We start from the raw sequence: 24345 nt of genomic DNA, 5'->3' as shown, positions 1-24345 counted from the left end.
TGTACTTTATTTATTTATTTTTCGGTCTGTATTATTAACATTTACTTCGCCAGGGGGAGCAGTTTGCACTTCGAGTTTAAACGTAGGTGTGTTGACCCTCGACGGCTGCCGTACCATAACAAACACATTTTGGAGCGAAAGTTTTCGAAACACTTGACAGGACGGACAGGACATGTAGCGCCGGAAGTGTGCTGGTAAAAACGCACGTTACCTCACAATATTAATATAACATTCTTGAAGAAGTTACTTGTTCAAGTAGCGACACACCAAGAGACTGTAAACATGGAAGGACTGGAGATGTCTGCCATGATACCGGCTCTGCAGGAGCTAGCGAGGTAAGTGACGGGCTAAAAGTTGGCTAAGCTAAGCCATACACACCGCTAACGGTACACTGTGTTGGTGTTTGCAGCGCCAGCGCGGCAGAGTACGACCAGGCGGTGCAGAAACCTCGACAGATCCTCTGTCAGTTCATCGACCGGATACTGACGGACGTGGATGCCGGTGGGTCTCCAGCACGTGCAGGGGGTGGACACAATAACAGAAACACCCGACAGTACAGTGCAGTAGTAAATAACAGCTTGTTGGAGCTATAAAAGCGTTAGTGCTCAGTTTTTAGAGGAAACTGGCAGACGTTTATGCAATGTTTGTTCAACCAATCTTGCTTGTACTCTCATCTTTTAAATATTTGAGGGTTTTTTTTATGTCCCTTTCCTCTTGCCACAATTTTGCTATGTCTTTGTATTGTATACTAGTACTACTACTACTACTACTTTTACATTGATGTCAGGACTTTTCTGTCATAATTAGTTTATAGCTGAGTTGTATGCTGTTAGTAGTAGTTAGGTAGTATCTATGCCGTTACATTTGTTTACCTGGTGGACTTTTCCTTGTCATAATAGCTGTTTTGTATCATCCCGACCAACCAGGGCTGTTTGGTTTGTTTGTTGTTGGTTTCAGATTGATCTCGTAACCAATCAGAGGAAGGTTCTTGATCCCCAGGTTGTGAACCAGTTGTGTTAATCAAATCTGTGTTCTTCCAGTTGCTCTCGGGCTGAGTAAGAAGTCCAGTTCAGAGCCGGCCTGTGTGATGCTGCTGGACTTTGTGCAGCATATAATCAAATCCTCGTCTCTGATGTTCGCCAACCCTGCCTGCCAGCCATCGCAGTACCCAGACACCACACAGAGCTGTACTGGTACAAGAGTTTAAACATGTCAAAAATGTTCAATTATTATCTGTATTATTATTGTTTTGTGCTTTTCTTTTCAACCTCTGATGTCTCCTCATTCCTCCCTTGATTCAGACTTCAGTAAGTGGGTGGCTGTTCGTTTGCTTCGTGTCGCAGCAGCTCCGGACTGTGACGTCATCCACCGGCAGGTCTCTGCCGTGTTGTGCTCTTTGCTTCACACTCTGAGAGCCCGGGCGCCGTTCATCTTCAGCCACCTCACTCAGGAGCTCATTGCTTTGGCCCGGGACCTCAGCGGCATCCTGCACACTCACATTTCCACACTGGCAGGAAGCGGACACACTTTGGACCTTCACAAACGGAGCCGGTGGCCTGTAACTCTCGAGCGCTTCGGTATCTCCCCCGGTCGTGCCTCCTCGTACCTCACCGCCTCTCCTCTGGTTCTCTCCTCACCGGCTGCCCTGGAGTCGCTGAGCGCCGTGACAATCGGTGCCGTAACCGACGCACTGCGGGGAGTCGTCTCCCGCCGTGACGTCAGTGTGGCCTGGGAGGCGGCTTGCTCCTTCCTCGCCAATGGCAACACCAGGTTGAGGAAGCGTTCCATGGCGATGCTGAGTCGGCTTGTGGAGCTGGGAGGGTTTCCTGAGATGCAGGGCCACGAGTTCTTCACAGCCTACCTCCAGTTGCTGGAAACGCATTCCTACACGAACACAACAAACACAAACTCAGATGAGAAGCATCCGTATGAAGGAGAGCTGCTGCACCTGACTCGCTGTGTGTTTCAGTCGTCTGGTGTCTCTCACTCGCGCTTTGAGCCCATCCATCTCTCGCAGATGTTCGAGTGTGTCTGTGCTCTCGGAGGCTCCGACGTCAAGCCGGGGTCAGAGGTTACAGAATCGCTCTGCTTGCTGTTCAGCTTCTTGCTGTCCGTCGGCGTAGTTTATGAAAGTGCTGCATTGTTAAGAAGGCAGCGAGTCACCGAGGTCTGCAGGACGCTGGCACGCACCGTCGGAACAGAAGCTCAGGCTGAAGTAAGATTCTGTTCACCATCTTTTTTTTTTAGAAATCTCTCTCTCTTGCTCTCCATTGTCACGTCTTTTCTCTCTCGCCCTCCTCACATATCCGTGCTGCGTGTGTTTCACAGTGTGCGGAGGGGTTTCTCCGAGCCGCACTGAAGGCTGAGACGGCCGCGGTGATGCAGAAGTCACGAGACGGAGAGACTGCTGCCAAGAAGTCCTGCAAATCTGCCACCAAGTCAATCGGCAAAGCAACAAAAACATCAGCAGCGTAAGTTCATAAACATTCACGGCTGTGTTCTGTGAAGTAGTGCAGTGGTGTGAAAGATGTTGTTATATGATAAATTATTCTTTCACGTGTGTCACAAGTATGTTTAAAAAACGCTCTACTGTACCGCCATCATTTCATTTTCAGACATTTCTTTGATAGTGACAGTAGAGACTGGGTTTTTGACTTTAATGATGTGTATCCGTGTCTTAAGGGAGGTGGACATGCGCGTTGGCAGTGAGGTGTGGGCTGTGGTGAACAGTCGTCTGGAGGAGCTGCTGACTTTCCTGAACTCTGACGGCCCTGAAACCAAACTGACTCTCTGTGCTCTGGAGGGTCTGGCCCTCATCCTCCACCTGGCAGCCCTCTGCTCCTCTCCAACCAGGTAGTACACAGACATTTACACCTGCTGTCACTCCAGCCCTCCTATATATCTTAAATACTGTGTAAGAATACATCACGTTGCTGGAGTTTTGTGACATTTCATCTCTCACTGAGCTTATTATATCAATCTTTGTTTCTCTGTCTCGTTGTTGACAGTCCTTCTGCTCTCCTCTGGGTGCCCACTGAGACTCTGGGCAGGGCGCTGAAGAGCTGTCAGTCGGTGTTAGACGGAGGTCCTCATCCCGACTCAAACCACAGCTACTTTCAGTCTGCTTTCCGGACTACTGTTAGGGTCCTGGACTCTGTCCTCTACCTGACAAGTAAGGTTATGTACACTCACAAAAACACTCATTATACATCCTGTTCCTATGCTAGAATATTGTCAGTTATTTTTGGGATTATTTCCTACTAATGAATGTAAAAGTATATGGCACGTCCTTTTGAGTACAGTTCATTGATCGCCATCTGTTTTCATCTCCACGTGTGTGTGTGTGTGTGTGTGTGTGTGTGTGTGTGTGTGTGTGTGTGTGTGTGTGTGTGTGTGTGTGTGTGTGTGTGTGTGTGTGTGTGTGTGTGTGTGTGTGTGTGTGTGTGTGTGTGTGTGTGTGTGTGTGTGTGTAGTGAACAGCAACAGCGAGGACGGGCTCCAGCGGCGAGTGTGTGCTCTGCTGTCTCTTCCCTGGGTGTGTGAGAACAAGTCCGTCTCCGCCTACAAGAGTTCAGGGTTCCCCTCCTGGCTGCCGGTCTTCGCTAATAGACTCAGCTTCTGTTACTGTGAGTGTTTATCCTGCATCACAACTCGGAAACATCTCAGGAGCTAAATATTTGTAAAGCCGTTTCACAAGTGCTATCGAATACTTTTAGCAGGCTCTTTCCATCGTGACTATTTGTAGTGACGTCAAACTTGACGTGTCGTTCCAGCGTTTGAGATCCAGGCGGACTGTGTGTCGCTGCTGGCCCTTCTGCGTCGCGGCGTGTGTGATACGTGGCGGGTGTGCGTGTTGTCCAAGACGCTGCTGAATCCAGATGATGTGAGGAGAGTGGCGGCAGTCAGGGCCTTCCCTCTTCTTCTTCACCACCTTGGAAACTCGCACCAAAACCTCATCAGCACTTCTCTGCTGTACGCACACATATGTGTATAAACAATATGCACACAAATATGACCATTGCCACTTTCCCAAGTGTCATTGTTTTGTCATTCTTTAGTGATTTTGTGCTTATTTTGAGTGTTTGAAACTTTTTTTTTCTCCATTATGTTCATGTTGCACATTTTGACCATTTGCAGTCCCAGGATGGCGGACGGCTCGGAGCAGGTGAAGAAGGAGCTTGCCAGGATAATCGGTCAGCTGACCTGTATCCAATCCGAGCTCTCCCAGCTCAGTGACACCCACACAGAGTCCACTCGTCTTCCTGAGATCCTCTGCCACCAGCTCGGCCTTGCAGCAGAGCATTCTGGGAATACTTCTCCATCCCTCAGGGCTACTGTTGTCATGCCCTTCCTGCCACTGCTCGAACGGCAAGCTCCAAGTAGTGTTAAACAAGGTATTGTGTGATGTTTGCTTCAATAATGAGCTTTTACAAGAAAGCCTAAAAGATTCTACATGAATTATATATGCTGCATTATTTCATTCAGGTTGTTTACTTACTTATATCACTTTCTTAGCTTTCCTCGAAGCTTTGCCTCACCTCTGCCAGCATGTCAAACTGGTTGCCGGAGAAAGCGACTCCCAGGCAGTTCTCTGTGCTCTTATTGGTCTGATGGAGGACTCGGATCCAGTGGTCAGAACACGTTTCAGCCAATCCGTGCGTTTCCTGCTAACAGAGACCAGCAGAAACTCCGAGCAGGGCTCTCTGAGTGAGGTACAGTCCCAGCTGTAAGACTCTAATGTCTACATTAACTTCATTATAAACGTGTTATTGTCAGACAAAACATCATCAAATATTGAATGTAGTTAAAGGAAACAGTCAAGGAGGGGAAGGGTTTTACATTTTTACTTGGTTCATACATTTTAGAACTGGCCTTTTGGGGATTATGATTTGTATTTACATACTTGCTTTTTTTTATTTCTGAAAATGATGGTGAGGTTGATGATGTGTGTGTTCCTTCTTGCTATCTAAGCTACTGGTCACCCGTCTGAAAGAGGCGTTCAACAACGCTAAACTCAACAGAGACGACGACCTGCGCAACACTCTGATCCTCACCACCGGAGAGATCGGCAGGTACGGGTGTCTTCACTCGAGAGAACAGAACAGCAGCTGTGTGCTGACCACTCAAAGTGGGACTAAGGCACAAGGCTAGCAACATTACCGCCATCTTTAATGACGTGTTTATATAGTTTCAAGTTATTCTGCAGCATGTTCACTGTGTCATTGTTGTTGTACATTACATTTTTTTCATTCTGTTTGTATTGACAATAGTTTTGGTTCCCGTTGTTCTCCTCTCTCTCTCTCCTCCCCTGACAGAGCGTCTCAGGGTAGTTTGGTGTCGTTCTCTCTGCTGCGGCTGCTCCACTGTCTGCTGTCCAAGTCGTCCCCGGTGTCTGTAGCGGCTTACGCTCAGATCCGAGCCCTGGCCACCGCCAAAGGTCTTAAACTTCAAACCCTCTTCAGTCAGTACAAGAACCCAATTTGCCAGGTACTGGTTTTGAATTAGTACGATGATAATGCTTGTAGCGTAACAAGGACTCCAAGCGATTGGGTGCATCAGTAGGTGGAGAGTTATTTGAGAAGTGTATTCTTTCCTGATTGCATTGAGGTTAATTAGTTTTTACGTCGACAGAATTGGATCTGTGTGCAGCGTCTCAAGAGATGTAGGGACGTGCTGGCTTTAACTAGTTCTTTCTTTCTTCTGTGTGTTTAGTTCCTGGTGGAGTCGCTGCATTCTCGTCACGCGTCGGCCTTGCGGAGCACACCGGATCAGGGCAGCGAATCAGCCAATCAGAGAGAGCTTGCTCTGGACATCCTGGCTCAGATCGCACACGCTTTTGATTTCCCGGACCTCCACCGCTTCCTCACTGTATGTCATGCTCGTACTTTTAACTACACAAAAGTTGTGATAGTACTTTGAGACTGTATTATGTATATCTACATGCGTGTTTCTGAGCATGTATGCTTGATACTTGTCTATACAGAGGACCCTCCAGGTGCTCTTGCCCTACCTGGCAGCCAAAGCGAGCTCCACTGGCTCCGCCCTCATCCGTACCCTGGCCAATGAGCTGAAGGCAAACAGGAGAGAGATCCTGATCAACAACTTCAAGTACATCTTCAGCCATCTGGTCTGTTCCTGCACTAAAGAAGAGCTGGAGAGGGCTTTCCACTACCTGCAGGTATTCAAAACATGACCCTACCTTGCTGCAAGCTTACAGTAAAGACAACAGAGCAACTAGTCTGTGGCTTTGACGAGAGCGTAGATGGATATAATGACTTCAGTTCCCCGTCGTAAAGGGCTGTCTGACGGCCACTTTAAAAGATCGTGATTGTTTGCTGATAATAAAGGAATGTTTGTTGTCCATAGTAAACAATTAGATTACCAGACTGATACATATTTGTTTTCCTACTATTCTCTCAGAGTGAGACAGAGATTGAACTGGGCTCTCTGCTCAGGCAAGACTTCCAGGGTCTTCACAACGAGCTGCTGCTGCGCCTGGGAGAGCACTACCAACAGGTCGACACACACACATGTACACAAGTCTTTTTCAGTATATATTCTTGAGTGCATACATGTCAGTAATGAATTCACTTACATAGTTTAAAACTAGTGTTTCACGTTTCTTTGTAGGTGTTTAATGGTCTGGCTATCCTGGCTTCCTTTGCGTCCAATGATGACCCGTACCAGGGTCCCCGAGACATCACCGTCCCAGAACGCATGGTACGTGTCAGAGTGAAATGTGCTGGTACAGCTTTATCTTGTACTTTTCACTAAATACATAGTAATAGAGACGTGCTGTGAAATTATAACAGACAGTGTCACTCAGCTCTAAAGGCTTTTGAAACAAACTACAGTGCATTTATTATACTTCAGATCAAACAAACAAAGCACAACTTTACATGCACATGACATTTATAATACAAGTATTTATAGCAAATTATTATTATATAATTAGTAATCAATAATCTCCTCTCTTTTTTTTCATTTTTCTTTCTTTGGTCATTGTGTGACAGGCGGACTACCTGCAGCCGAAGCTGCTGGGAATTCTTGCCTTCTTCAACATGCAGCTGCTCAGCTCCAGCGCGGGAGAGAAGGACCGCAAGAAGCTGGTGTGTGATCCTCGCCCGACAACTAATTTACTATTTGAGAATGTGTTGTTTCAGTCAGAGAGTTCACAGAGCTACCAATTGAAGTCTGATTTGGTAAATGCTGTTGTTTGTCCACTGTGACTCTGCTCAGCTTGCATAGTGTAAAAAGAAAGGGTTCGCCTGTTTTTTTGTTTTTGGACAGGCATTGACCAGTGTGATGGCTCTAATGCGGCTGATGGGCTCCAAACACATCAGCTCTGTCAGAGTAAAGATGATGACGACGCTCCGCACAGGCCTCCGATACAGAGAGGACTTCCCTCTGCTCTGCTGCCAGTCAGTACACAAACTCACGTTTATTTAGTTCCCGAGGAAACTGCATATCTGTAGTATTCTGCTTCTGTTATTCAGCTTCCCTCACCATCCAAAGTTAAAGAACCACTGACCAAAAAAAAAGGCGATTTCTAACAGTTTGATTGCATATTTGATAGAACTTTGAACAATTGAGCTCTCTTTGTCTACTCAATCACGCCACAATCCTGTGTGATTAGCTCAAGAGCCTCGCTTCTGCTTCTGCGTGTTTAATTCCTTCCTCCTGTGTGGACAGGACGTGGGAGTGTTTTGTGAGGAGCGTGGAGCCGGCACACTTGGGCCCTCTGCTGAGTCATGTTATTGTTGCACTCCTGCCCCTGATCCCACTGCAGCCCAAAGAAACTGCTGCCATCATCCGCTTCCTGATACTTGACAACAGGTAACACACATATAAACAAATAAAAAAATGACCAAACTGGTCCTCTGCAGAGAGTTACACATCTAAAACATACATACGAAGTGAAAAAAATGAACAAAATTTCATCTTTTTCATGCTAAAACAACATTTTACAAACTCATAGATAGTTCTTGGGTGGGTTTTTTTTCCTACACTGACTGTTGAACAAATGCCAAAAACAATAAAAAAATCATACCAGAATTACGATAGCGGTGATCTAATTCTGTCAATTTCCCACAGGGAAGAGGTCAACGACTACCTCCATGAGATTTACTTCCTGCCCGACCACCCAGAGCTGAAAGACATCCACACCGTGCTGCAGAACTACAAGGTCAGTATGGACAAGATGCTCATGATGATGAGGATTATTTATTGATATCCGTGGTTAAACATAAGAATATGCACTAAGTAATGCACTCTGATTCCACCCAGCTGACAGCCAGCAGCAGTGACCTGGCCGCAGCGCTGCAGCTCTCCATGAGGGCCGTGCAGCATGAAAACGTCGACGTCAGGATTCATGCTCTGACCAGCCTCAGGGACATGATGCACAGCAAGCAGGTACACAAACGCACACGCGCAGACTGGTAGACGACTACCTCTGAAAGGACCAGAGTCCCAACATAAAGCGTTTTGCTTTGTTTTGTTGTGGACTGCAGGAGTGGCTGCTGCGGCAGGTTTGCGCGAGTGAAGCGGTGGAGCCTGTCATCTCCAGCTTGGTGTCAGTGCTGCTGAAGGGCTGCCAGGACTCGTCCCCCGAGGCCCGGCTCCTCTGTGGGGAGTGTCTGGGGGAGCTGGGGGCCGTGGATCCTGGACGTCTGGATCTGTCACACACTCACACCCACGGCGACCGCAACACCTTTGTGGTAAGCAAGAGAAAAGCCCAAAGCTGTGCATGTATAACATAGATATATACAGTAGGTAGCTTATAACTATGGCAATATTTCCAACATACTTAAGAGAAAGGCTGCATTTGGAGACGGTATATTTTTCTGTGATCAGAGTGGAGTTGATGATCTCAACTTCGCCTACGACCTGCTGACTGAACTGACCAGAACCTTTCTGGCTTACGCTGATGATGTGAGAGCACAGGACTCTGCCGCCTATGCAATTCAGGTACTCACACTTCCTCGGGACCTCAGAAATACACCCGAGTGAAGTTGATCGGATAAAAAGTAGACATACATTCATACAGACAGACAGAGACTCCTTCAATTTTACGTAAGGTCTTGTCTGTAATATGTGTTTGTGTCGATGTAGGAGCTGCTGTCCATCTTTGAGTGTCGTGAGGGTCGAACCGACTCCCCGGGGCGCCGTCTGTGGAGGAGATTCCCAGAGCAGATTCAGGAAATACTGGAACCACACCTCAACAGCAGGTATTCACGTTTATACACACATAGACTTGCCGCACGTACACGTTCTGATCCTGTCGGGTAATTGTTTCACACGTAACTTAGATATCAAATCCCTTATTTATTTTTACCCTGTCTCTCCTCCCTCTCTATCTTCAGGTATAAGAGCAGTCAGAAGGAGGTGAACTGGTCCAAACTGAAGAAGCCAGTGTACTTAAGCAAGAGAGGCAGCAAATTCTCTGATTGGTCAGCCACCTGGGCCGGATACCTCATCAGCAAGGTTAGCTGGTTTTATCGTTCATTTCTGCAGAGCCAAACAGACACACGACTCATTGATCACGTATCCGCCTCTTCAAAATCTGTCAGATTCTTAGCGCTTTGCATTTTGTAGGACTGATTCTGGAGGTCACAATATCTACAGAGACAATTCTTGACGAACTGTCACATGACAACTGTTCACTAAAAAAAACAACGGTTTCAAGCACATTGAGACCAACAAAAACATTTTATGTGTCTTAGGTGAGACATGTGCTGGCCAGCCGAGTGTTCACCTGCTGCAGTTTCATCATCAAACACGACTACAAGGTCACAATCTACCTGCTGCCCCACATTCTGCTGTACATGCTGCTGGGCTGCACACTTGCAGAGCAACAGGGGGTGAGGACCGCATTCCTTCCAAAAGATGTTGATCCCGGTTTTCGGCTTTTGTTTTATTTTTGGCATTAATAACGCGCCTCCTTCCAGGTCACGGAGGAGATAATGGCCGTGCTGACAGCGGAGGATGGACGAGGAGGGGGGCTTGGTCAGGAGACGGCCTCCAGCCTATCACAGCTCAGCACTCAGACCGTGTTCAGCATGTTGTCTCACCTCACACAGTGGAGCCGCCACATCCTCTACTCCAAACCCAAGCACAACGGTGAGAGACAACCCGATGCACAAATCTCTGGTGTCTAGGTTTTCACCGCTGTGTTGAAACACATCACAAGTTATTCACCCCGTTTATTAAATCAGTGGGCTTAAGTTGCATGATGAACTCACTCTTGAAGTAAAAAGCTCAAATGTTTTTATTGCAGAGAGCGGGGAGTACCAGCGTGTGGTGGCCTTCCTCAAGGGTATTCCACAGGACGTTCTGGCCAAGGCTTCTCTACGGTCCAAAGCGTACACTCGCGCCCTCATGCACTTTGAAGCGTACATCTTAGAAAACAAGGAGAACATCCAGGACCATCTCACCTTCCTGCAGGTCAGTGAAATAGATTTTTTACTGGTCGCTTAAGAAGATGCTTCGTGTATAGACCTACGTTAATTAAGTGCAACAGTGCAAGTCTAGATGTTCTGGTTCTATATAAAATCATGTTTAAGAGGACAAAATAATTTGCTATTACACATCCTTGCTGATAGATTATTAAGCTCATCTTTATAAGTAAATACAAATGTGTCACCAAGTTTGACAAAAGTGTGGTTGAGGGTAGGAGTAGAGCAATAATGCTGAACTAGCCCTTGTTAAGTGGAAGTTGCAGCTCTCTGAAATATAGATTTTGTATGAATGGCTGCTGCAGACTCTGTACGCTGCCATGCATGAGCCCGATGGAGTGAGGGGGGTCAACGCCCTGAGGAGGGAGGAGCCGTCGCTGCGTGAACAGATACTGGAGCACGAGAGCATCGGCCTGCTCCGAGACGCAACCGCCTGCTATGACCGGGCCATACAGCTGGAGTCGGACCAGGTACACGCACACAACGACAAAAAAAAGGTTCAGAGCAATAGTATATAAGAGAGAAGTGGCCACTATATATATTATCGCTGATATCAGGGTAAAAGATAGCAGGGTGTTTTTGTTACACTGTTGTATCTTTCTGTTTTTCTTTCCATATTTCATTATTATTCCTCTGTGTATAGATTGGTCACTATCACGGGGTGATGACCTCTATGCTCGGCCTGGGACAGCTGTCAACAGTCATCACTCAGGTCAATGGAGTACTGGCCAGCAAGTGAGACACAGACATACACATATTGTACATTATGGCACCTCCTATACTCACTGAAGTTTAGTTTTAATTCAAGTTAAATCCACTTTAACTGTAGCAGGAGAAGGTCTTGATGGTTTCTTAACTATTGTATTTTATACTCAGATAACATGTATGTCAGTTAAGATCCACTGAATATAGCTGTGTCTGCACATATTAAGGCACCAGTGGAAGTCGGAGCTGAACGCCTACAGAGTGGAGGCGGCCTGGAAGCTCGGAAAATGGGACCTGCTGGAAGATTATTTGAGTTCAGGTAATATATTGAACTGTCTATTGTGATATCTAGTGAAACATAACAGTTAATGACTCAAGTTTTGCACCACCATTGTGTCTGCAGACCGCCCGTCCAACACCTGGGGCGTACGGCTCGGCCAGCTACTGCTGTCGGCTAAGAAGCCGGATGCCGAGACTTTCTATAAGAAGCTGAAGCTGGTGAGGAAGGAACAGGTCGTCCCTCTGTCTGCAGCCAGTTACGAGTGTGGCACCTACCAGAGAGGATACGAGTACATCGTCAGGTCTGTGTGTGTTAACGTTTTGCATGTAATTATTAGTTTTCCTGGTTGTCTGTATCAATAACTTGTGAATGTGTGTGTGTGTCTGGTTAGGCTCCACATGCTCAGCGAGCTGGAGCACAGTTTTACTGAGCTGCAGAAACAGAGGGAATGCTCCGCCCCCAGCCTCAGTCATCTGCCTCCTCATTGGTCGGATCGACTGGAGATGACCCAGAATTCCTTCAGGGCCAAGGAGCCGGTCCTGGCCCTCCGCCGTGCCCTGCTTAGCCTGGGACCACAGTAAGCATGTAGAAAACTGACATAACAGATGCTATTGTAGCATCTACGCTAATCTCTTTTAGATCTTAGCGGCTGACTAAGATGCAAACCTGAAGAATAATCGGTGTCAATTGAACAAGTCCAGGGCACACCGCAAATCCAGCCTTTGTGTTTTCTGTGCAGGCCGATGAGCAAAGAGCTGGTTGGGGAGTGCTGGCTGCAAAGTGCCCGCGTGGCCAGAAAGGCAGGACACCACCAGACTGCCTTCAATGCACTGCTGAACGCAGAGAACACACACCTGGCCGAGCTGGTCACCGAGAAGGCCAAGTGGCTTTGGTCCAAGGTATAACCGACCCTTTTAACACAGTTTGCACCTTTTTGTCTAAGATACACAATCAGCATTTCTTGTGTAAAGCTGACCCTGTTTTGCACCTGCTTTACAACTAAAAAACTCATTAATCATAAACCAACTTTGTGCTTTCCTATTCACAATTCAGTTGGGTTTTTTTAAAGGACAATATGATTGTCATACACAATGTGCACTCACACAAATCTTGGTGTGTGTGGTCAGGGCGATGTACACGAGGCCCTGATCGTCCTGCAGAAGGGCGTGGCCCAGTGTTTCCCCAAGGATCAGCCGCTGACGGACCCTCGCAGCCTCCAGACCAAGAGCAGGGCCATGCTGCTGGTGGGACGCTTCATGGAGGAGACGGCCAACTTTGAGTCCAATGCCATCATGAAGGCGTACAAGGTAACAGCCGTGATATTTGTAGAGGGGATGAACCGCTGCAGGAAGCCAAAGGCTTTGATTACAGTTGAACAGTTTGCAAGATTCATTTGAGACATTTCTGGAGACTGTAGAGGCAATAATGCAAATAGTACAAAGTCATTTTCAAGCACAAATGCCAAACATATCCTATTCCAGCTATTAAAATTGCAAGAAGTTGCTGCTTTTCTGTGTCTTGCGTGATAGTAAACAAAATTCCCTCAGGACAATTTTTTTTAGACCAACCGAGTAATTGATTAATTAATAAAAATAGGCAAATTCAGCAATAAAATGTTTGTTGCAGCCCTGCTTTGAAGTGTGCTTGTTGCGTTTCTTAGGATGTGACCAACCTTCTGCCTGAGTGGGAGGATGGAAACTTCTACCTGGCCAAGTATTACGACAAAGTGATGCCAATGGTGACGGATAACAAGCTGGAGAAACAAGGGAACCTCATCCGATATATTGTTACATACTTTGGAAAGTAAGTCGAGACCCTTCAGTCTATGATCAAAGTGTCTTTACTCCACCATGGACTCATTAGTTTCTTTATCGTGCGTTTTATTTTGGGTTGTCTCCCTCCCAGAGCCTTGCAGTTTGGAAACCAGTACATCTACCAGGCCATGCCTCGCATGCTGTCTCTCTGGCTGGATTTTGGAGCCAAAGTGTGTGAGTGTGAGAAAGGTGGGTGGCCAGTAGTGACTGTTAAGAGTTGAATAAAGATACACAGAGGGCAATGAGACACTCCCAGTGTCTGTCCTACTCACTAGCAGTTTATGCCTAACAGCGAAGACAGAAACAAAAACAATATGTAAACACGTTCAAACACTATCCACGCATCCCTCCACCACAGCGGGGCGAGCAGACAGACAGATGCAACTGGAGCTGGGCAAAATCAACACGGTGGTGAGCGAGCACTGTGCCAACTTGGCGCCGTACCAGTTCCTCACAGCCTTCTCCCAGCTCATCTCCAGGGTGTGCCATTCCAGCGACGAGGTCTTCACCGTCCTCATGACCATCGTGGCCAAAGTCTTCCTGGCGTACCCCCAACAGGCTATGTGGCTAATGGCCGCTGTCTCCAAGGTAGGAGTGTGTGTGTGTGTGTGTGTGTGTGTTTCTGTTGCCTTGATAATCAGGAACTTGTGCGCTGAATGCCTGCAGTTACCTTATCTGCACATCCACCATCTACTAGAAGTGTATTCTTTGTACTGTGTGTATGCCACAATGTGTGAACTCATTTTACAATTTTACGTCATTTAACAGATCAGTTCCCTTTGCAAACATTACAAATCCCTCATACTTATTGTGTGATTGATTGACCAGATGATTTAATACCTGCATAAACTCCCAAGTCTACTGGTTGCTTTTCTAAAAACACATTACCTCACGTTCAGTCCTGACTCTGTGTGTTTTTATTTGTCTTTTTTTTTCAGTCTTCCTACCCCATGCGTATGAACCGTTGTAATCAGATCCTTAAGAAAGCAATTAGTCTCAAACAGTCTCTGGAGAAATTCATTGGAGATGCCAACAGGTTGACTGACAAGCTGCTGGAGCTCTGCAACAAGCCGGTACACACACACACACACACACACACACACACACATGCACACATACATACATACATACATACATACATACATACATAGAATTAAAATAGAAAGTTCACTTCCAAACCCAGGCAATTTTAGAGTTATGAAGGTTGTGTAAACTATAGTTTGTCAAGTCTTAATCTTAAAAAGATAAAAAAATTGTACCTCAAAATGGCAAATGTGTAAATATTATTTAGCCTAATTTCATCATATATCTTCGTGGCATGGTTTTCTGGTTTGCATGGCACCCTAAGGTACAATATATTTGGTAAATGCATAGTTTCATAATGATTCTTAATGGGTTAATTGTGGAGCCACAGCATACAAATGTAATTGTTCACATAGTTCAAAAGCTCGCTATAAAATACTCCGAGGTGAATGTGGACCAACACATTTTTATTGGTTGACAAGATTAGATTAGATTAGATCAAATAAACATGTCTTGATCCCCTTGAGTAAATATTTCTGTGAATGTGTCTTTCAGGTGGATGGCAACAGCACCACCCTCAGCATGAGCGTTCACTTCAAGCAGCTGAAACGTCTGGTGGAGGAGCCGACCTTCAGCCAGATCCTGATCCCGCTGCAGTCGGTCCTCATCCCTACGCTGCCCTCTACTGGCGGGGCAAACACACAGCACGACGCGTTCCCCGGACACTGGGCTTACCTGGACGGGTTTGAAAACAACGTAAGAGAGAGGGAAAGTTACTGTTACAAAGATCATTTTCAGGCAAAGAGTCATAAACTAGTATTATCTGAGAAATTCTGATTTTATGATCACAGAAGTGTGTGTGTGTGTGTTTTTGTTTGTGTGAAGGTGGAGATCTTGGCCTCCTTACAGAAGCCTAAGAAGATAAGTCTGAAGGGTTCAGATGGGCGGAGCTACACCATGATGTGTAAACCAAAAGATGACCTGAGGAAGGACTGCCGACTCATGGAGTTCAACTGCCTCATAAACAAGGTGTGTGTGATATTTGTTTACTGTAATATGCAGTACAATGCAATGCTGAACAGTGTGACCAGCCACTGAAATTATAAAAATATGCCAAAAATGTAATTTATGACAGGGCTGTTTTATGGATCCTATTAGATTGTACCTAATAAATCTGTATCTCTGTGTTAAGTCTACTGTGTGCATGTAAAAAAAGAGTTACCACACTCTAAAGTCAGCAGTATTTATTGCACGTGTACATGCTCTCTGTGTGCGTTTTGTATGTGTAGTGCCTGCGTAAAGATGCTGAGTCCAGGCGGAGGGAGCTACATATCCGAACCTACGCTGTGATTCCTCTCAACGAGGAGTGCGGCATCATCGAATGGGTCAACAACACCGCTGGTCTTCGACACATTCTCACCAAGCTGTATAAAGAGAAAGGTATACTCCCACTAAAAACCTAAAAGTAGAGATAAACAAACTGTCAGCTGTCTCTTGTTTATATTTGTATGTGTGTTCTAGGTATCTACATATCAGGTAAAGAGCTCCGGAAGCTTATTCTTCCGAAGACGGCCCCCTTTGAGGAGAAGCTACGAATCCACAAGGAGGTGCTTTGTGTTCGACACCTTCCTGTATTCCACGAGTGGTTCCTCCGGACCTTCCCCGACCCCACATCATGGTACGACCCCCACCTGCAACTCCGCTGCGGTTTATGAGGACAGCAGAGAGTGTGGATAGCAGCAGAGAATGTAGGGAATACGATTTTCACCAGTAATCACTCACTCATTCTCATTCTTTGTTGTTCGCAGGTACAGCAGTCGCTCTGCGTACTGCCGCTCCACCGCCGTGATGTCCATGGTGGGCTACATCCTGGGTCTGGGGGATCGCCACGGAGAAAACATCCTCTTTGACTCTTTCACTGGGGAATGTGTTCACGTCGACTTCAACTGCCTCTTCAACAAGGTTTGTTTGTTGTCTCAAATTGTCTTTGAATATAAATGAGTTAGGAGTAATTTAGATAAATCGCAAATTGATCGTGTAGAATCCCTAGATATTGTTTTAAATATTGTCATTATGTCCTACTTTTTCCTGTTGCCTGCCCTTTCCCCTCATTTCTCTACCGCTCCTTCTTTCCCTCTCCACTAGGGGGAGACCTTTGACGTCCCCGAGGTGGTCCCCTTCCGTCTGACCCAGAACATGGTCCACGCCATGGGTCCCATGGGCACCGAGGGTCTCTTCAGACAGGCCTGTGAGGTCACCCTGAGACTAATGCGAGACCAGAGGGAACCGCTCATGAGGTACACAAACATAAATACTTAATGATCATTAAATATTCCTTAAAACCATGTCTCGATGGAGTACAGAAATAATGTTTTTAAAAGACAGGGGGGTAGAGTATGTTTGTATAGTTATATAGTTACTGTTTTTTTAAAAAGGTTTCCAAATTTACATTTTTGTTTTTAACGTTCCCTCTAAGTGTGTTGAAGACCTTCCTTCATGACCCGCTGGTGGAGTGGAGCAAACAAGCCAAAGGACTTTCAAAAACTCAGGCCAACGAGACCGGAGAGATAGTTAATGAAAAGGTGTGTGCATTTTTTAGGTGGATTTTGCTTCTGGAGGTTTGTTTACATTCATTTAGAGCAGCGTGCTTGTCTAATATAACTTATTAATGTCACCGTTTCTTGTCTTGACTCCCCCCCCCCCCCCCCCCCCCCCTTCTTTCTCCTCCAGGCGAAAACCCATGTGTGTGAAATCGACCAGCGTCTGCAGGGAGTAATAAAGAGCAGGAACAAAGTACTGGGTCTGCCTCTGTCCATAGAGGGACACGTCCACTACCTCATACAGGAAGCAACCGACGACAAGCTGCTCTGTCAGATGTATCTGGGCTGGGGGCCCTACCTGTAAAACACCCAGAATTTAAGAGGCTTTCCTGTTATCAAATGCCTATGCAAGACAACCTTTACTGCCCTCCAAGGTGGCTCCAAGCAAGTATAATAAGTGCAAAGAAATACTTGCACATAAAGTTTGTAATAACCACACAAAAACATTCATGACTGTTTGTTGAACAGCTCTTAATAATGCCGTTTGTTTGTTCTTGTACTTCCATCATTAAGTTCCCTGTTTTCTGGGAACAAAATTATATTTGTTGCATTGCTGTACATTCTGTTGAAATAAATTGTGTTTGCAGATTTGATTTTGTAGGTAAATGTGTGTGTAAGTAGTGTGTCTTCTAATCTCTTAACCCTCCTTAGACTCTTTAGCGGTCCGATTGTTTTAATCCTGTGTGTGTGTGTGTGTGTGTGTGTGTGTGTGTGTGTGTGTGTGTGTGTGTGTGTGTGTGTGTGTGTGTGTGTGTGTGTGTGTGTGTGTGTGTGTGTGTGTGTGTGTGTGTGTGTGTGTGTGTGTGTGTTTCTGTTTCTCTCTGGCACATATAATGGTCGAATCAGCTGACCTTTTTCAGAGGAGCACCAATTAGAGCCAAGTGTTTGCTCTTGAAAGCTTTAAGAGGCTGAAGAAGACTGGGTGAGGATAGCAGTAGACGAAGGAAGTGATGTGGAATTTCTTTAAGTGAGCAAGCTTTTTTTATTGTCCAGTCATGAGTACAGACACTCAAGCTATCACTGTGTTTTTTATCATTACTTTCCTCATTTTTGTCAATGCCTGGCTGATCTTTCAGACTTCTTTTGGATAGAAGTCTTTAATGATTGTTTCAAACGAAGAGAAGCTTTCCCAAACCAGCACTGGATATGGACCATTTTTAAGGATGTAAACGAGTGACTTTTGTCTTTTTTACATGACGGCAAGACCATAATTTTTAAGATGCATTTAATCGTTGCGTTCCGTAGGCGTGTAGAGATTATGCTTTTATTCTGAAAGTCGCAACCGGACATCTCGGGCACTATCATAAAGATATCGGAGGTCTTCTATAATATTGTCATTATTTTTACCCAGTTTTAAAAGTCCATACATTTCCACTTTTCAACGGCTAGTTTGCTGTTAAACGTAGCTATATTTGTATGAATAATTCAGACGGACACGCTGTGGTTAAGCTAGCGTTAACGACAGCACATTAAAAGTCCTAGCAAGGAGACGGAGATAACGGTAACGTTACACATAAATAACGCTACACGACAAAAGGGCCACTGCTGTGCCCAACCGCCCGTCGGTGTAACCGTGACTGAAGGTTCGCTGTTACGGTCAAACCGAGGCTGTAACGCAGCCAACTTGTTAAGAGGAAAGCATCCTCAATATGGCTTGAGGATAAACTGGCAACAACACACGCGCAGGTGCTTGTGTTCGGCTGGTCGGTGTTAACGGACCGTAATCTGGCGAGAGAGTGGCGGTTAACTGTCGAGGCCATGACGACGAGGTCAGCTGGCCGTTGGTCTACGGGCTTCTTTTATAGCGAACGGTAGTTTCACCGTTAACGTTCTGTTGGACCACCGAGGACAGGGCGCGACCTTGGGACGTTGACATGGATTTGACGCGGTTGGCTGTGGATGCTGGTCAGTTCATCAACCGGGCTGTTCAGGTAAAATAAAAATAAAAGTCGAGGATAACGTGAGAATTAACGTAAGCTAAACGTTAATAACACTGCTTGTGGTTCCGCCCTAGTACACGGAGGAGAGTCTCGGTCATGCGGAGAAGACGGAGTTGAACCCCGGGCTGGAGGAGCTCTTTGCCCGGGCAGACGCCACCAGGACCTGGACGGACCAGATCATCTCCCAGACTGAGGTTTTACTGCAACCCAATTCCGGTGAGAGAATTTAATTTATTGGTATTATTTAGCATTACGTCTTAGTAATCAAACCCATTTCACTAACCTCTGTCACAATTTTACTGTAGAGACATTATCTACCAGTATGTATAAACTTCTTAAAAACCAAATACAGACTTTACATGTCTATCATTAACTGGCCAAACATTTAGTCCTGATAAGCACACCATCTTCATGTTTTCACCAGCCCTCAGCCAGTTAAAAACACAAGTACACACTAGCCGGTCTACATAAAACCACTAAATGATGACTCTTTACCTCTGGGAACCAGTATTTGATCTCTATTCGATACTGTACAGCTCCTGTATGCTCTTCTGTTTGCGTTCACCGCAAAATTGGCCTGTTCAGATGAATAGGCATGTTTATTCTTTTGCCTCCAATTACCTCGGCTAATGGAATTGTAAGTGCTTGTGGTCTGTAAGGTAAAAGGGACCATGCAGCTGCCAGAAATAATAATAATGTCGTATGTTTATTCAGCATCGAGGATATATTTGCAGATCCTCTTATTGATTGAGTGCTTTTAGTCTCTCTGCAGAATCCTTTTTGTTTACCTTCGGTTTTGGACTAATGGCAAGAAGCAGCAGTTTGTAGGCAGCTGCCTTCTCTTTTGTTCCACATTGTTTTATGAGATATCCATTTTTAATGCAGTATCGAATACATGCAGGAGGTTAGGTCGCCTATTAAGTGTCCTTTGCAGTATCCAGACACTTGTTTTTTTACTCCCATTTTAAGGTTTGTGAGGTATTTGTTTGCATTCTCATCAGACGTTACAAAGTCTAAAGTATTAGACCAATCGCATCTGCTGAACAAATATAACATATTATATATATGTATATGTAAGTCAAAGATGACCCTTGCAGCTGAATTGAGCTTTCTGACCCCCGATGAACAGGAGCGCGCTTAGAGGACCGGCTGTACGAGCATCTGGATTGGAGCGCCCCCCCTCGGCCTCGTGCACACGAGGTCCTGGGAGACCAAATGACCCAGGCTGGGCTGGAGATGGGGTCCAACACGCCCTATGGTGAGTATACATCATGAGATCTGAATAGTACGGCTCACATCACATCAGTAAATACTTTTCAGTCTGTAAATGTGTAAGTGTGTTTTCTGTTCAGGAACGACACTGCTCAGGTGTGGAGAGGCTCAGAAGCAGCTTGGCGAGGCAGAGAGGAAGTTTGTACAAAGCACCAACATCCACTTTCTCACCCCTCTGAAGAGCTTCACCGAGGGGGAATACGGAGCCATGCAGGTAACACACACACACACACACACACACACACACACACACACACACAAACACACATAGACACACACAGACACACACAGACACACCCATCACTGTGGCACAACGTGTACCATTCTCACTAATTGCTTCTCTTTCTTTGTTCTTTTGTTCATGCTCAGTTTCTACATTGTCTGCATATTTAACATGGCTATTAAAAAGTGTGTTTTGTCTGTTTGTTCATAGGCTGAGCGCAAGATGTTGGTGAATAAGCGTTTGGACTTGGACATAGCGAAAACCAGACTGAGAAAAGCACACGAAGCCGACCGAGAGGGCAGAGTGAGTCACAGCGTCTGACCGTCGTTTATATATAAAAACATCGCTTTTAAATGAATATCAGTTTTCTTCAGTATGGCGATCAATCCAAAAACGCATCTTTTTTTTTTTCTTCCTGCTTTCTCTTTGTCAGAACCTGAATGCAAACCCGCTGGAAGAAGCCTACCTGTCTCATGTCTCGTACATGTTCAGCTTCCTGCGTGTTAAATGGCTAAAGGTCAGTGACGGTAGAGCGATACGAACACTGACAGACACAACTGAACTTGCTGTTTGGTCATTGAGTAAGTCACATGTCCTCCTCTGTCTCTCATCCAATCAGATGTGGGCTCAGGAGATCTCTCAGGTAAGTGCATGTTTGTTGTTAAATGCACACAGGATCTGAAATACAAATTCGTACTGTAACAGAGGGAGACAATTTTAACATTGCTACCAGTTTTATAATTGCTTATGGCCCTGTTAGTTGCAGTAACAGTTTTCTTTCTATTGTTAAGCTTATCCAGACCTAAACCTTGCTGGGATTTGTTTTTTGTGTGCGTGTGTGTGTGTAGGCAGAGATGGAGCAGAGGATCTGTCAGAGTCTGTTCGATCGACAGTCAGAAATGACAAGACAAGTTGTGGAAGGAATCAGCAACACTCACGTACGTAAACACACAGAGTATAAGATTCAGTCAAATCTCTAAAGCTCGGTACAGTATAGGTGTGTGGATTTATTTGTAACGGTAGGTTTTCTTTCTATGCAACAGTTGTGAGATGAACTGTATACACAGACACTCGCAATGAAATATCCAACGCCCAGAAAAAACTATTTTGTTTCATTGATTTAATAAATATTCTACTGTAGTTCGCATTCAATATCTCCTCACAACTACAATTTATCGACAAAGGATTTGTTTTTATTTCAGAGTTTTTACTTTCTTTAAATATGGGCTGTTGATGTTGTTCCTCTGTCTTGTGTTTGATGTGTCTGGGATGTTGTTTTGTTTCTTCAGACCAACCACATGCGGAGCCTGACTGAGTTTGTGGAAGGTCAGGCCTGTTACTTCGACCAGTGTAACCAACATGCTCAGGAGCTTCAGAAGCAGCTGAACAGGTGTGTGTGCCAGGTTCACAACGCATACACACTAAAGCTATATTGAAATTAAATAATGCACGGAAGCCCCAAAGACCAAGGCAGCTCTAAGAACAAAACAGCACACAGCTGGGACCAAATCACTAATCAGCCACACAAGCAACACCATGCACCTGCAACACACAATTTAACAAAAATACTTTAAAACGCTATATTCAGAGGCCAAATACCATTACAAAATGTACTGTATGTAGTACAATATGGGATCCAATCCATATTTTATCCAAAGCTATGACCCAGTTTGCCAATAATCTCGGGACGTCCGGTCTCACAAACAACACTGTCACTGTTGAAAACAATTTTAAGCAAATAATTATTTATGACTTGGTTATGATTTTGTTCTCCTTGCAGCATTCCAGCAGTCCTCTGCTCCAATAACTGGCAGTCAGCAATTAGTCCCCAAGTTAATCAGCTGTCCACAAGCAACCATGTAGCCAATGAGCCCGTTGGGTTAAATCAGGTCGGCCCGAGCCCCGTAGTCGTCCACCAAATTCCAGACTTCGACCAGGACTCATGGACTTCAAATCCACTCGCCGCAACTGGAAAAAAACCAGATTCCTCTGTAACCATACCACCAATTAACAACAACAACAACAACAACAACACCGTCTTCTCTGATGAGCAAGGACTTGATCATGTCTGCACATCAAATTCGGGTCAGATATCAGCACTCAGCAGAACAGCCCGCGCACAAACCAACGGAGCCACTGCTGCAATAACCAATGGTGCTAGTCCGACAACAACAACAACTTCCCCACCTTCTGAACTCAGTGGAAACGAGTCTCAGGTAGCAAATGCAGGAGCCAGTCACACCATAACAGCCGATAACGTGGCTGTTGACGCTTTGACGACCAATGGCGTGGCTGCTGAGCCCCAAACGACCAATGAAACCACACGCGAGGCGCCCCCTGTTAACGGAGAGGTCCAGGAGTCAGCATCAACAACAGTCAGGACGTGGTTCAGTAGAAATTAATGTGGGACTTGACACCTGGCCAATATCATGGCAGCTGACTTTGATTAGCGCTCCAGCTGATTTAGACCCGTGGTAATTAGCGTTGTGGATCCAAGAGTTATAAAAGAACAGAAACACAGTCATTGTAACATGTGGTATAGTAAAAACTTTAAGTAATCCCATAGAGAGGATAATGTGAAGTGGTTGTAAAAGTGCTTGTTTTTAAAAAAAAAAGTGATTTAGTGCCACAATCATTTTAGCCTTTAACAATATTCATCTAATCTTCATGTTGTATGAAAATGATGACTGTTGTGTATCAGTCCCCTCTTGTGGCAATGGTCGTAATATTTCCTGATGTGTGATTGTGAAAAGTAGTTTTTCAGTCCGTGAAACTAAATCTTTATTTACGTTAACGCTAAATGCGAGAACTAATGAAGCTTTGTGCCAAGTGTATGTGTGTGTGTGATTGTTCATGTGTGAGTGTGTCCATGTCTGTCGGGAGAACCCATGTACACACTGTCACTTGTGTTTACAGCTTACCCAAACCTCTTACCCCTTGAAAGAGGTGTGTGTGTGTGTCTATGTATGTAACTCTGACACCTCTTGACTTGCATTACTGCTGGTTGAGGTCATTTTCCATATGACACATATTATTTGCATGTGTTTGGGAGTCCAGCGAGGTGCCAAAACACCATGCTGAACAAGACCTTTATGCTGTAGCATAGTATGAAATATGTTTCCTCATATATACGCACTGGGGTGTTTCCCCCTGCACGGTCTAATCACACTTTTACCCTTTTACCCTATTAAAGCCCCCACTAGGTGAAATGGGTAGAAGTTTCCAGGTCCAGATGTTGTTAATTTTCTTCGTGAGGGCAGCCCTGCTCCACCGCGGTGCACTCTGGGGACCCTGGACGGAAACACACACATTAGCGCTGACCCTTCTGATGTAATCGCCCAACTCTTTGCTCTACGCTTTGGTCCCAGTACGTAAAGATGTGTGTGTGTGTGTGTGTGGATAGCTACAGTATTCACAGTTATACTCGCTGCCCGTTTTGAACTGTGCATCCATGCTGTCGTTATTCAGTCACATGTTGTCCAGTGAGGTTTGATTCTTGTGAAGAGGTGGAAATAAATATGCAAACAGTGACGTCATGTCTATCTAAAGCCAGTGTGGATCTTTTGTTCTCCTGTCGAGGTGTTTCAGTTATTTCCCTCGTTAAAATGTGCTGCTCTGCAATGTAAATTCTCGTATAATTCAGACACACACCATCAGCTCCGGGTTGAGGTGTTGATCGGGCTTCCCAGGCCAAGTCTAGTCATATTTAAAGCCACGCTGACACAGTGGGAAGCTTTGCTTCTTCCACCGATTGCAGTATTGTTAATTGTCTCAACAGGATAATTAGATTAGGTGGTGCAACCTCAAAACAGCAAGTGTGTGTTTTCTTCACCACTTTCCTGTCCGAGGCTGTGCGGGCAGATTCGATCGATCACGCGCAGCTTCTGTGATATTGACCAGAGTGCAGTCAGGAGGCCCGTGGCTCAATACCACCATAAACACTTCTGTTTGCACCACTATTTCAGCTCGACATTCTAGAGGCGCCTCACAGGAAGCACGGCCAGTGCTTGAAGACAGATTAGATAGTGTTTCGT

The 24345-nt window shown here is 45.4% G+C and overlaps 2 protein-coding genes across 2 annotated transcripts; both read left to right on the top strand.

The window, feature by feature from the left end:
• Positions 1 to 282: 282 nt before the first annotated feature.
• On the top strand, positions 283 to 17419 carry atr (ATR checkpoint kinase; the record flags this gene model as incomplete). The annotated part of the gene is made up of 48 exons (XM_079174669.1): positions 283 to 335; positions 410 to 501; positions 1041 to 1193; positions 1302 to 2215; positions 2329 to 2471; positions 2683 to 2853; positions 3009 to 3172; positions 3474 to 3626; positions 3774 to 3972; positions 4138 to 4394; positions 4516 to 4712; positions 4972 to 5072; positions 5316 to 5487; positions 5713 to 5868; positions 5984 to 6178; positions 6421 to 6516; positions 6631 to 6720; positions 7014 to 7109; positions 7291 to 7421; positions 7693 to 7836; positions 8095 to 8185; positions 8287 to 8412; positions 8511 to 8717; positions 8854 to 8967; positions 9112 to 9227; positions 9363 to 9483; positions 9723 to 9860; positions 9948 to 10119; positions 10277 to 10443; positions 10760 to 10924; positions 11098 to 11189; positions 11387 to 11478; positions 11563 to 11740; positions 11831 to 12016; positions 12179 to 12338; positions 12567 to 12746; positions 13100 to 13242; positions 13345 to 13442; positions 13612 to 13841; positions 14192 to 14326; positions 14832 to 15032; positions 15162 to 15305; positions 15566 to 15716; positions 15798 to 15954; positions 16085 to 16238; positions 16422 to 16573; positions 16753 to 16858; positions 17007 to 17419. The coding sequence occupies 48 exons, from the start codon at positions 283 to 285 to the stop codon at positions 17178 to 17180; spliced, it is 7827 nt and encodes a 2608-aa protein (XP_079030795.1). The 3' UTR covers positions 17181 to 17419.
• A 1331-nt stretch (positions 17420 to 18750) lies between these two features.
• LOC306707274 (endophilin-B1-like) lies at positions 18751 to 22713 on the top strand (the record flags this gene model as incomplete). The annotated part of the gene is made up of 10 exons (XM_079174668.1): positions 18751 to 18807; positions 18891 to 19032; positions 19946 to 20074; positions 20169 to 20302; positions 20522 to 20614; positions 20745 to 20828; positions 20931 to 20954; positions 21160 to 21249; positions 21601 to 21701; positions 22092 to 22713. 10 exons carry the CDS (start codon positions 18751 to 18753, stop codon positions 22711 to 22713), a joined length of 1476 nt encoding a protein of 491 aa, XP_079030794.1.
• Positions 22714 to 24345: the final 1632 nt, after the last annotated feature.

The sequence above is a fragment of the Pholis gunnellus genome (assembly GCF_910591455.1).
Source record: "Pholis gunnellus genome assembly, chromosome: 15".
Lineage (NCBI taxonomy): Eukaryota > Metazoa > Chordata > Actinopteri > Perciformes > Pholidae > Pholis > Pholis gunnellus.
Note: the sequence above shows the minus strand (reverse complement) of the source record. Positions and strands in the feature narration are given on the sequence as shown.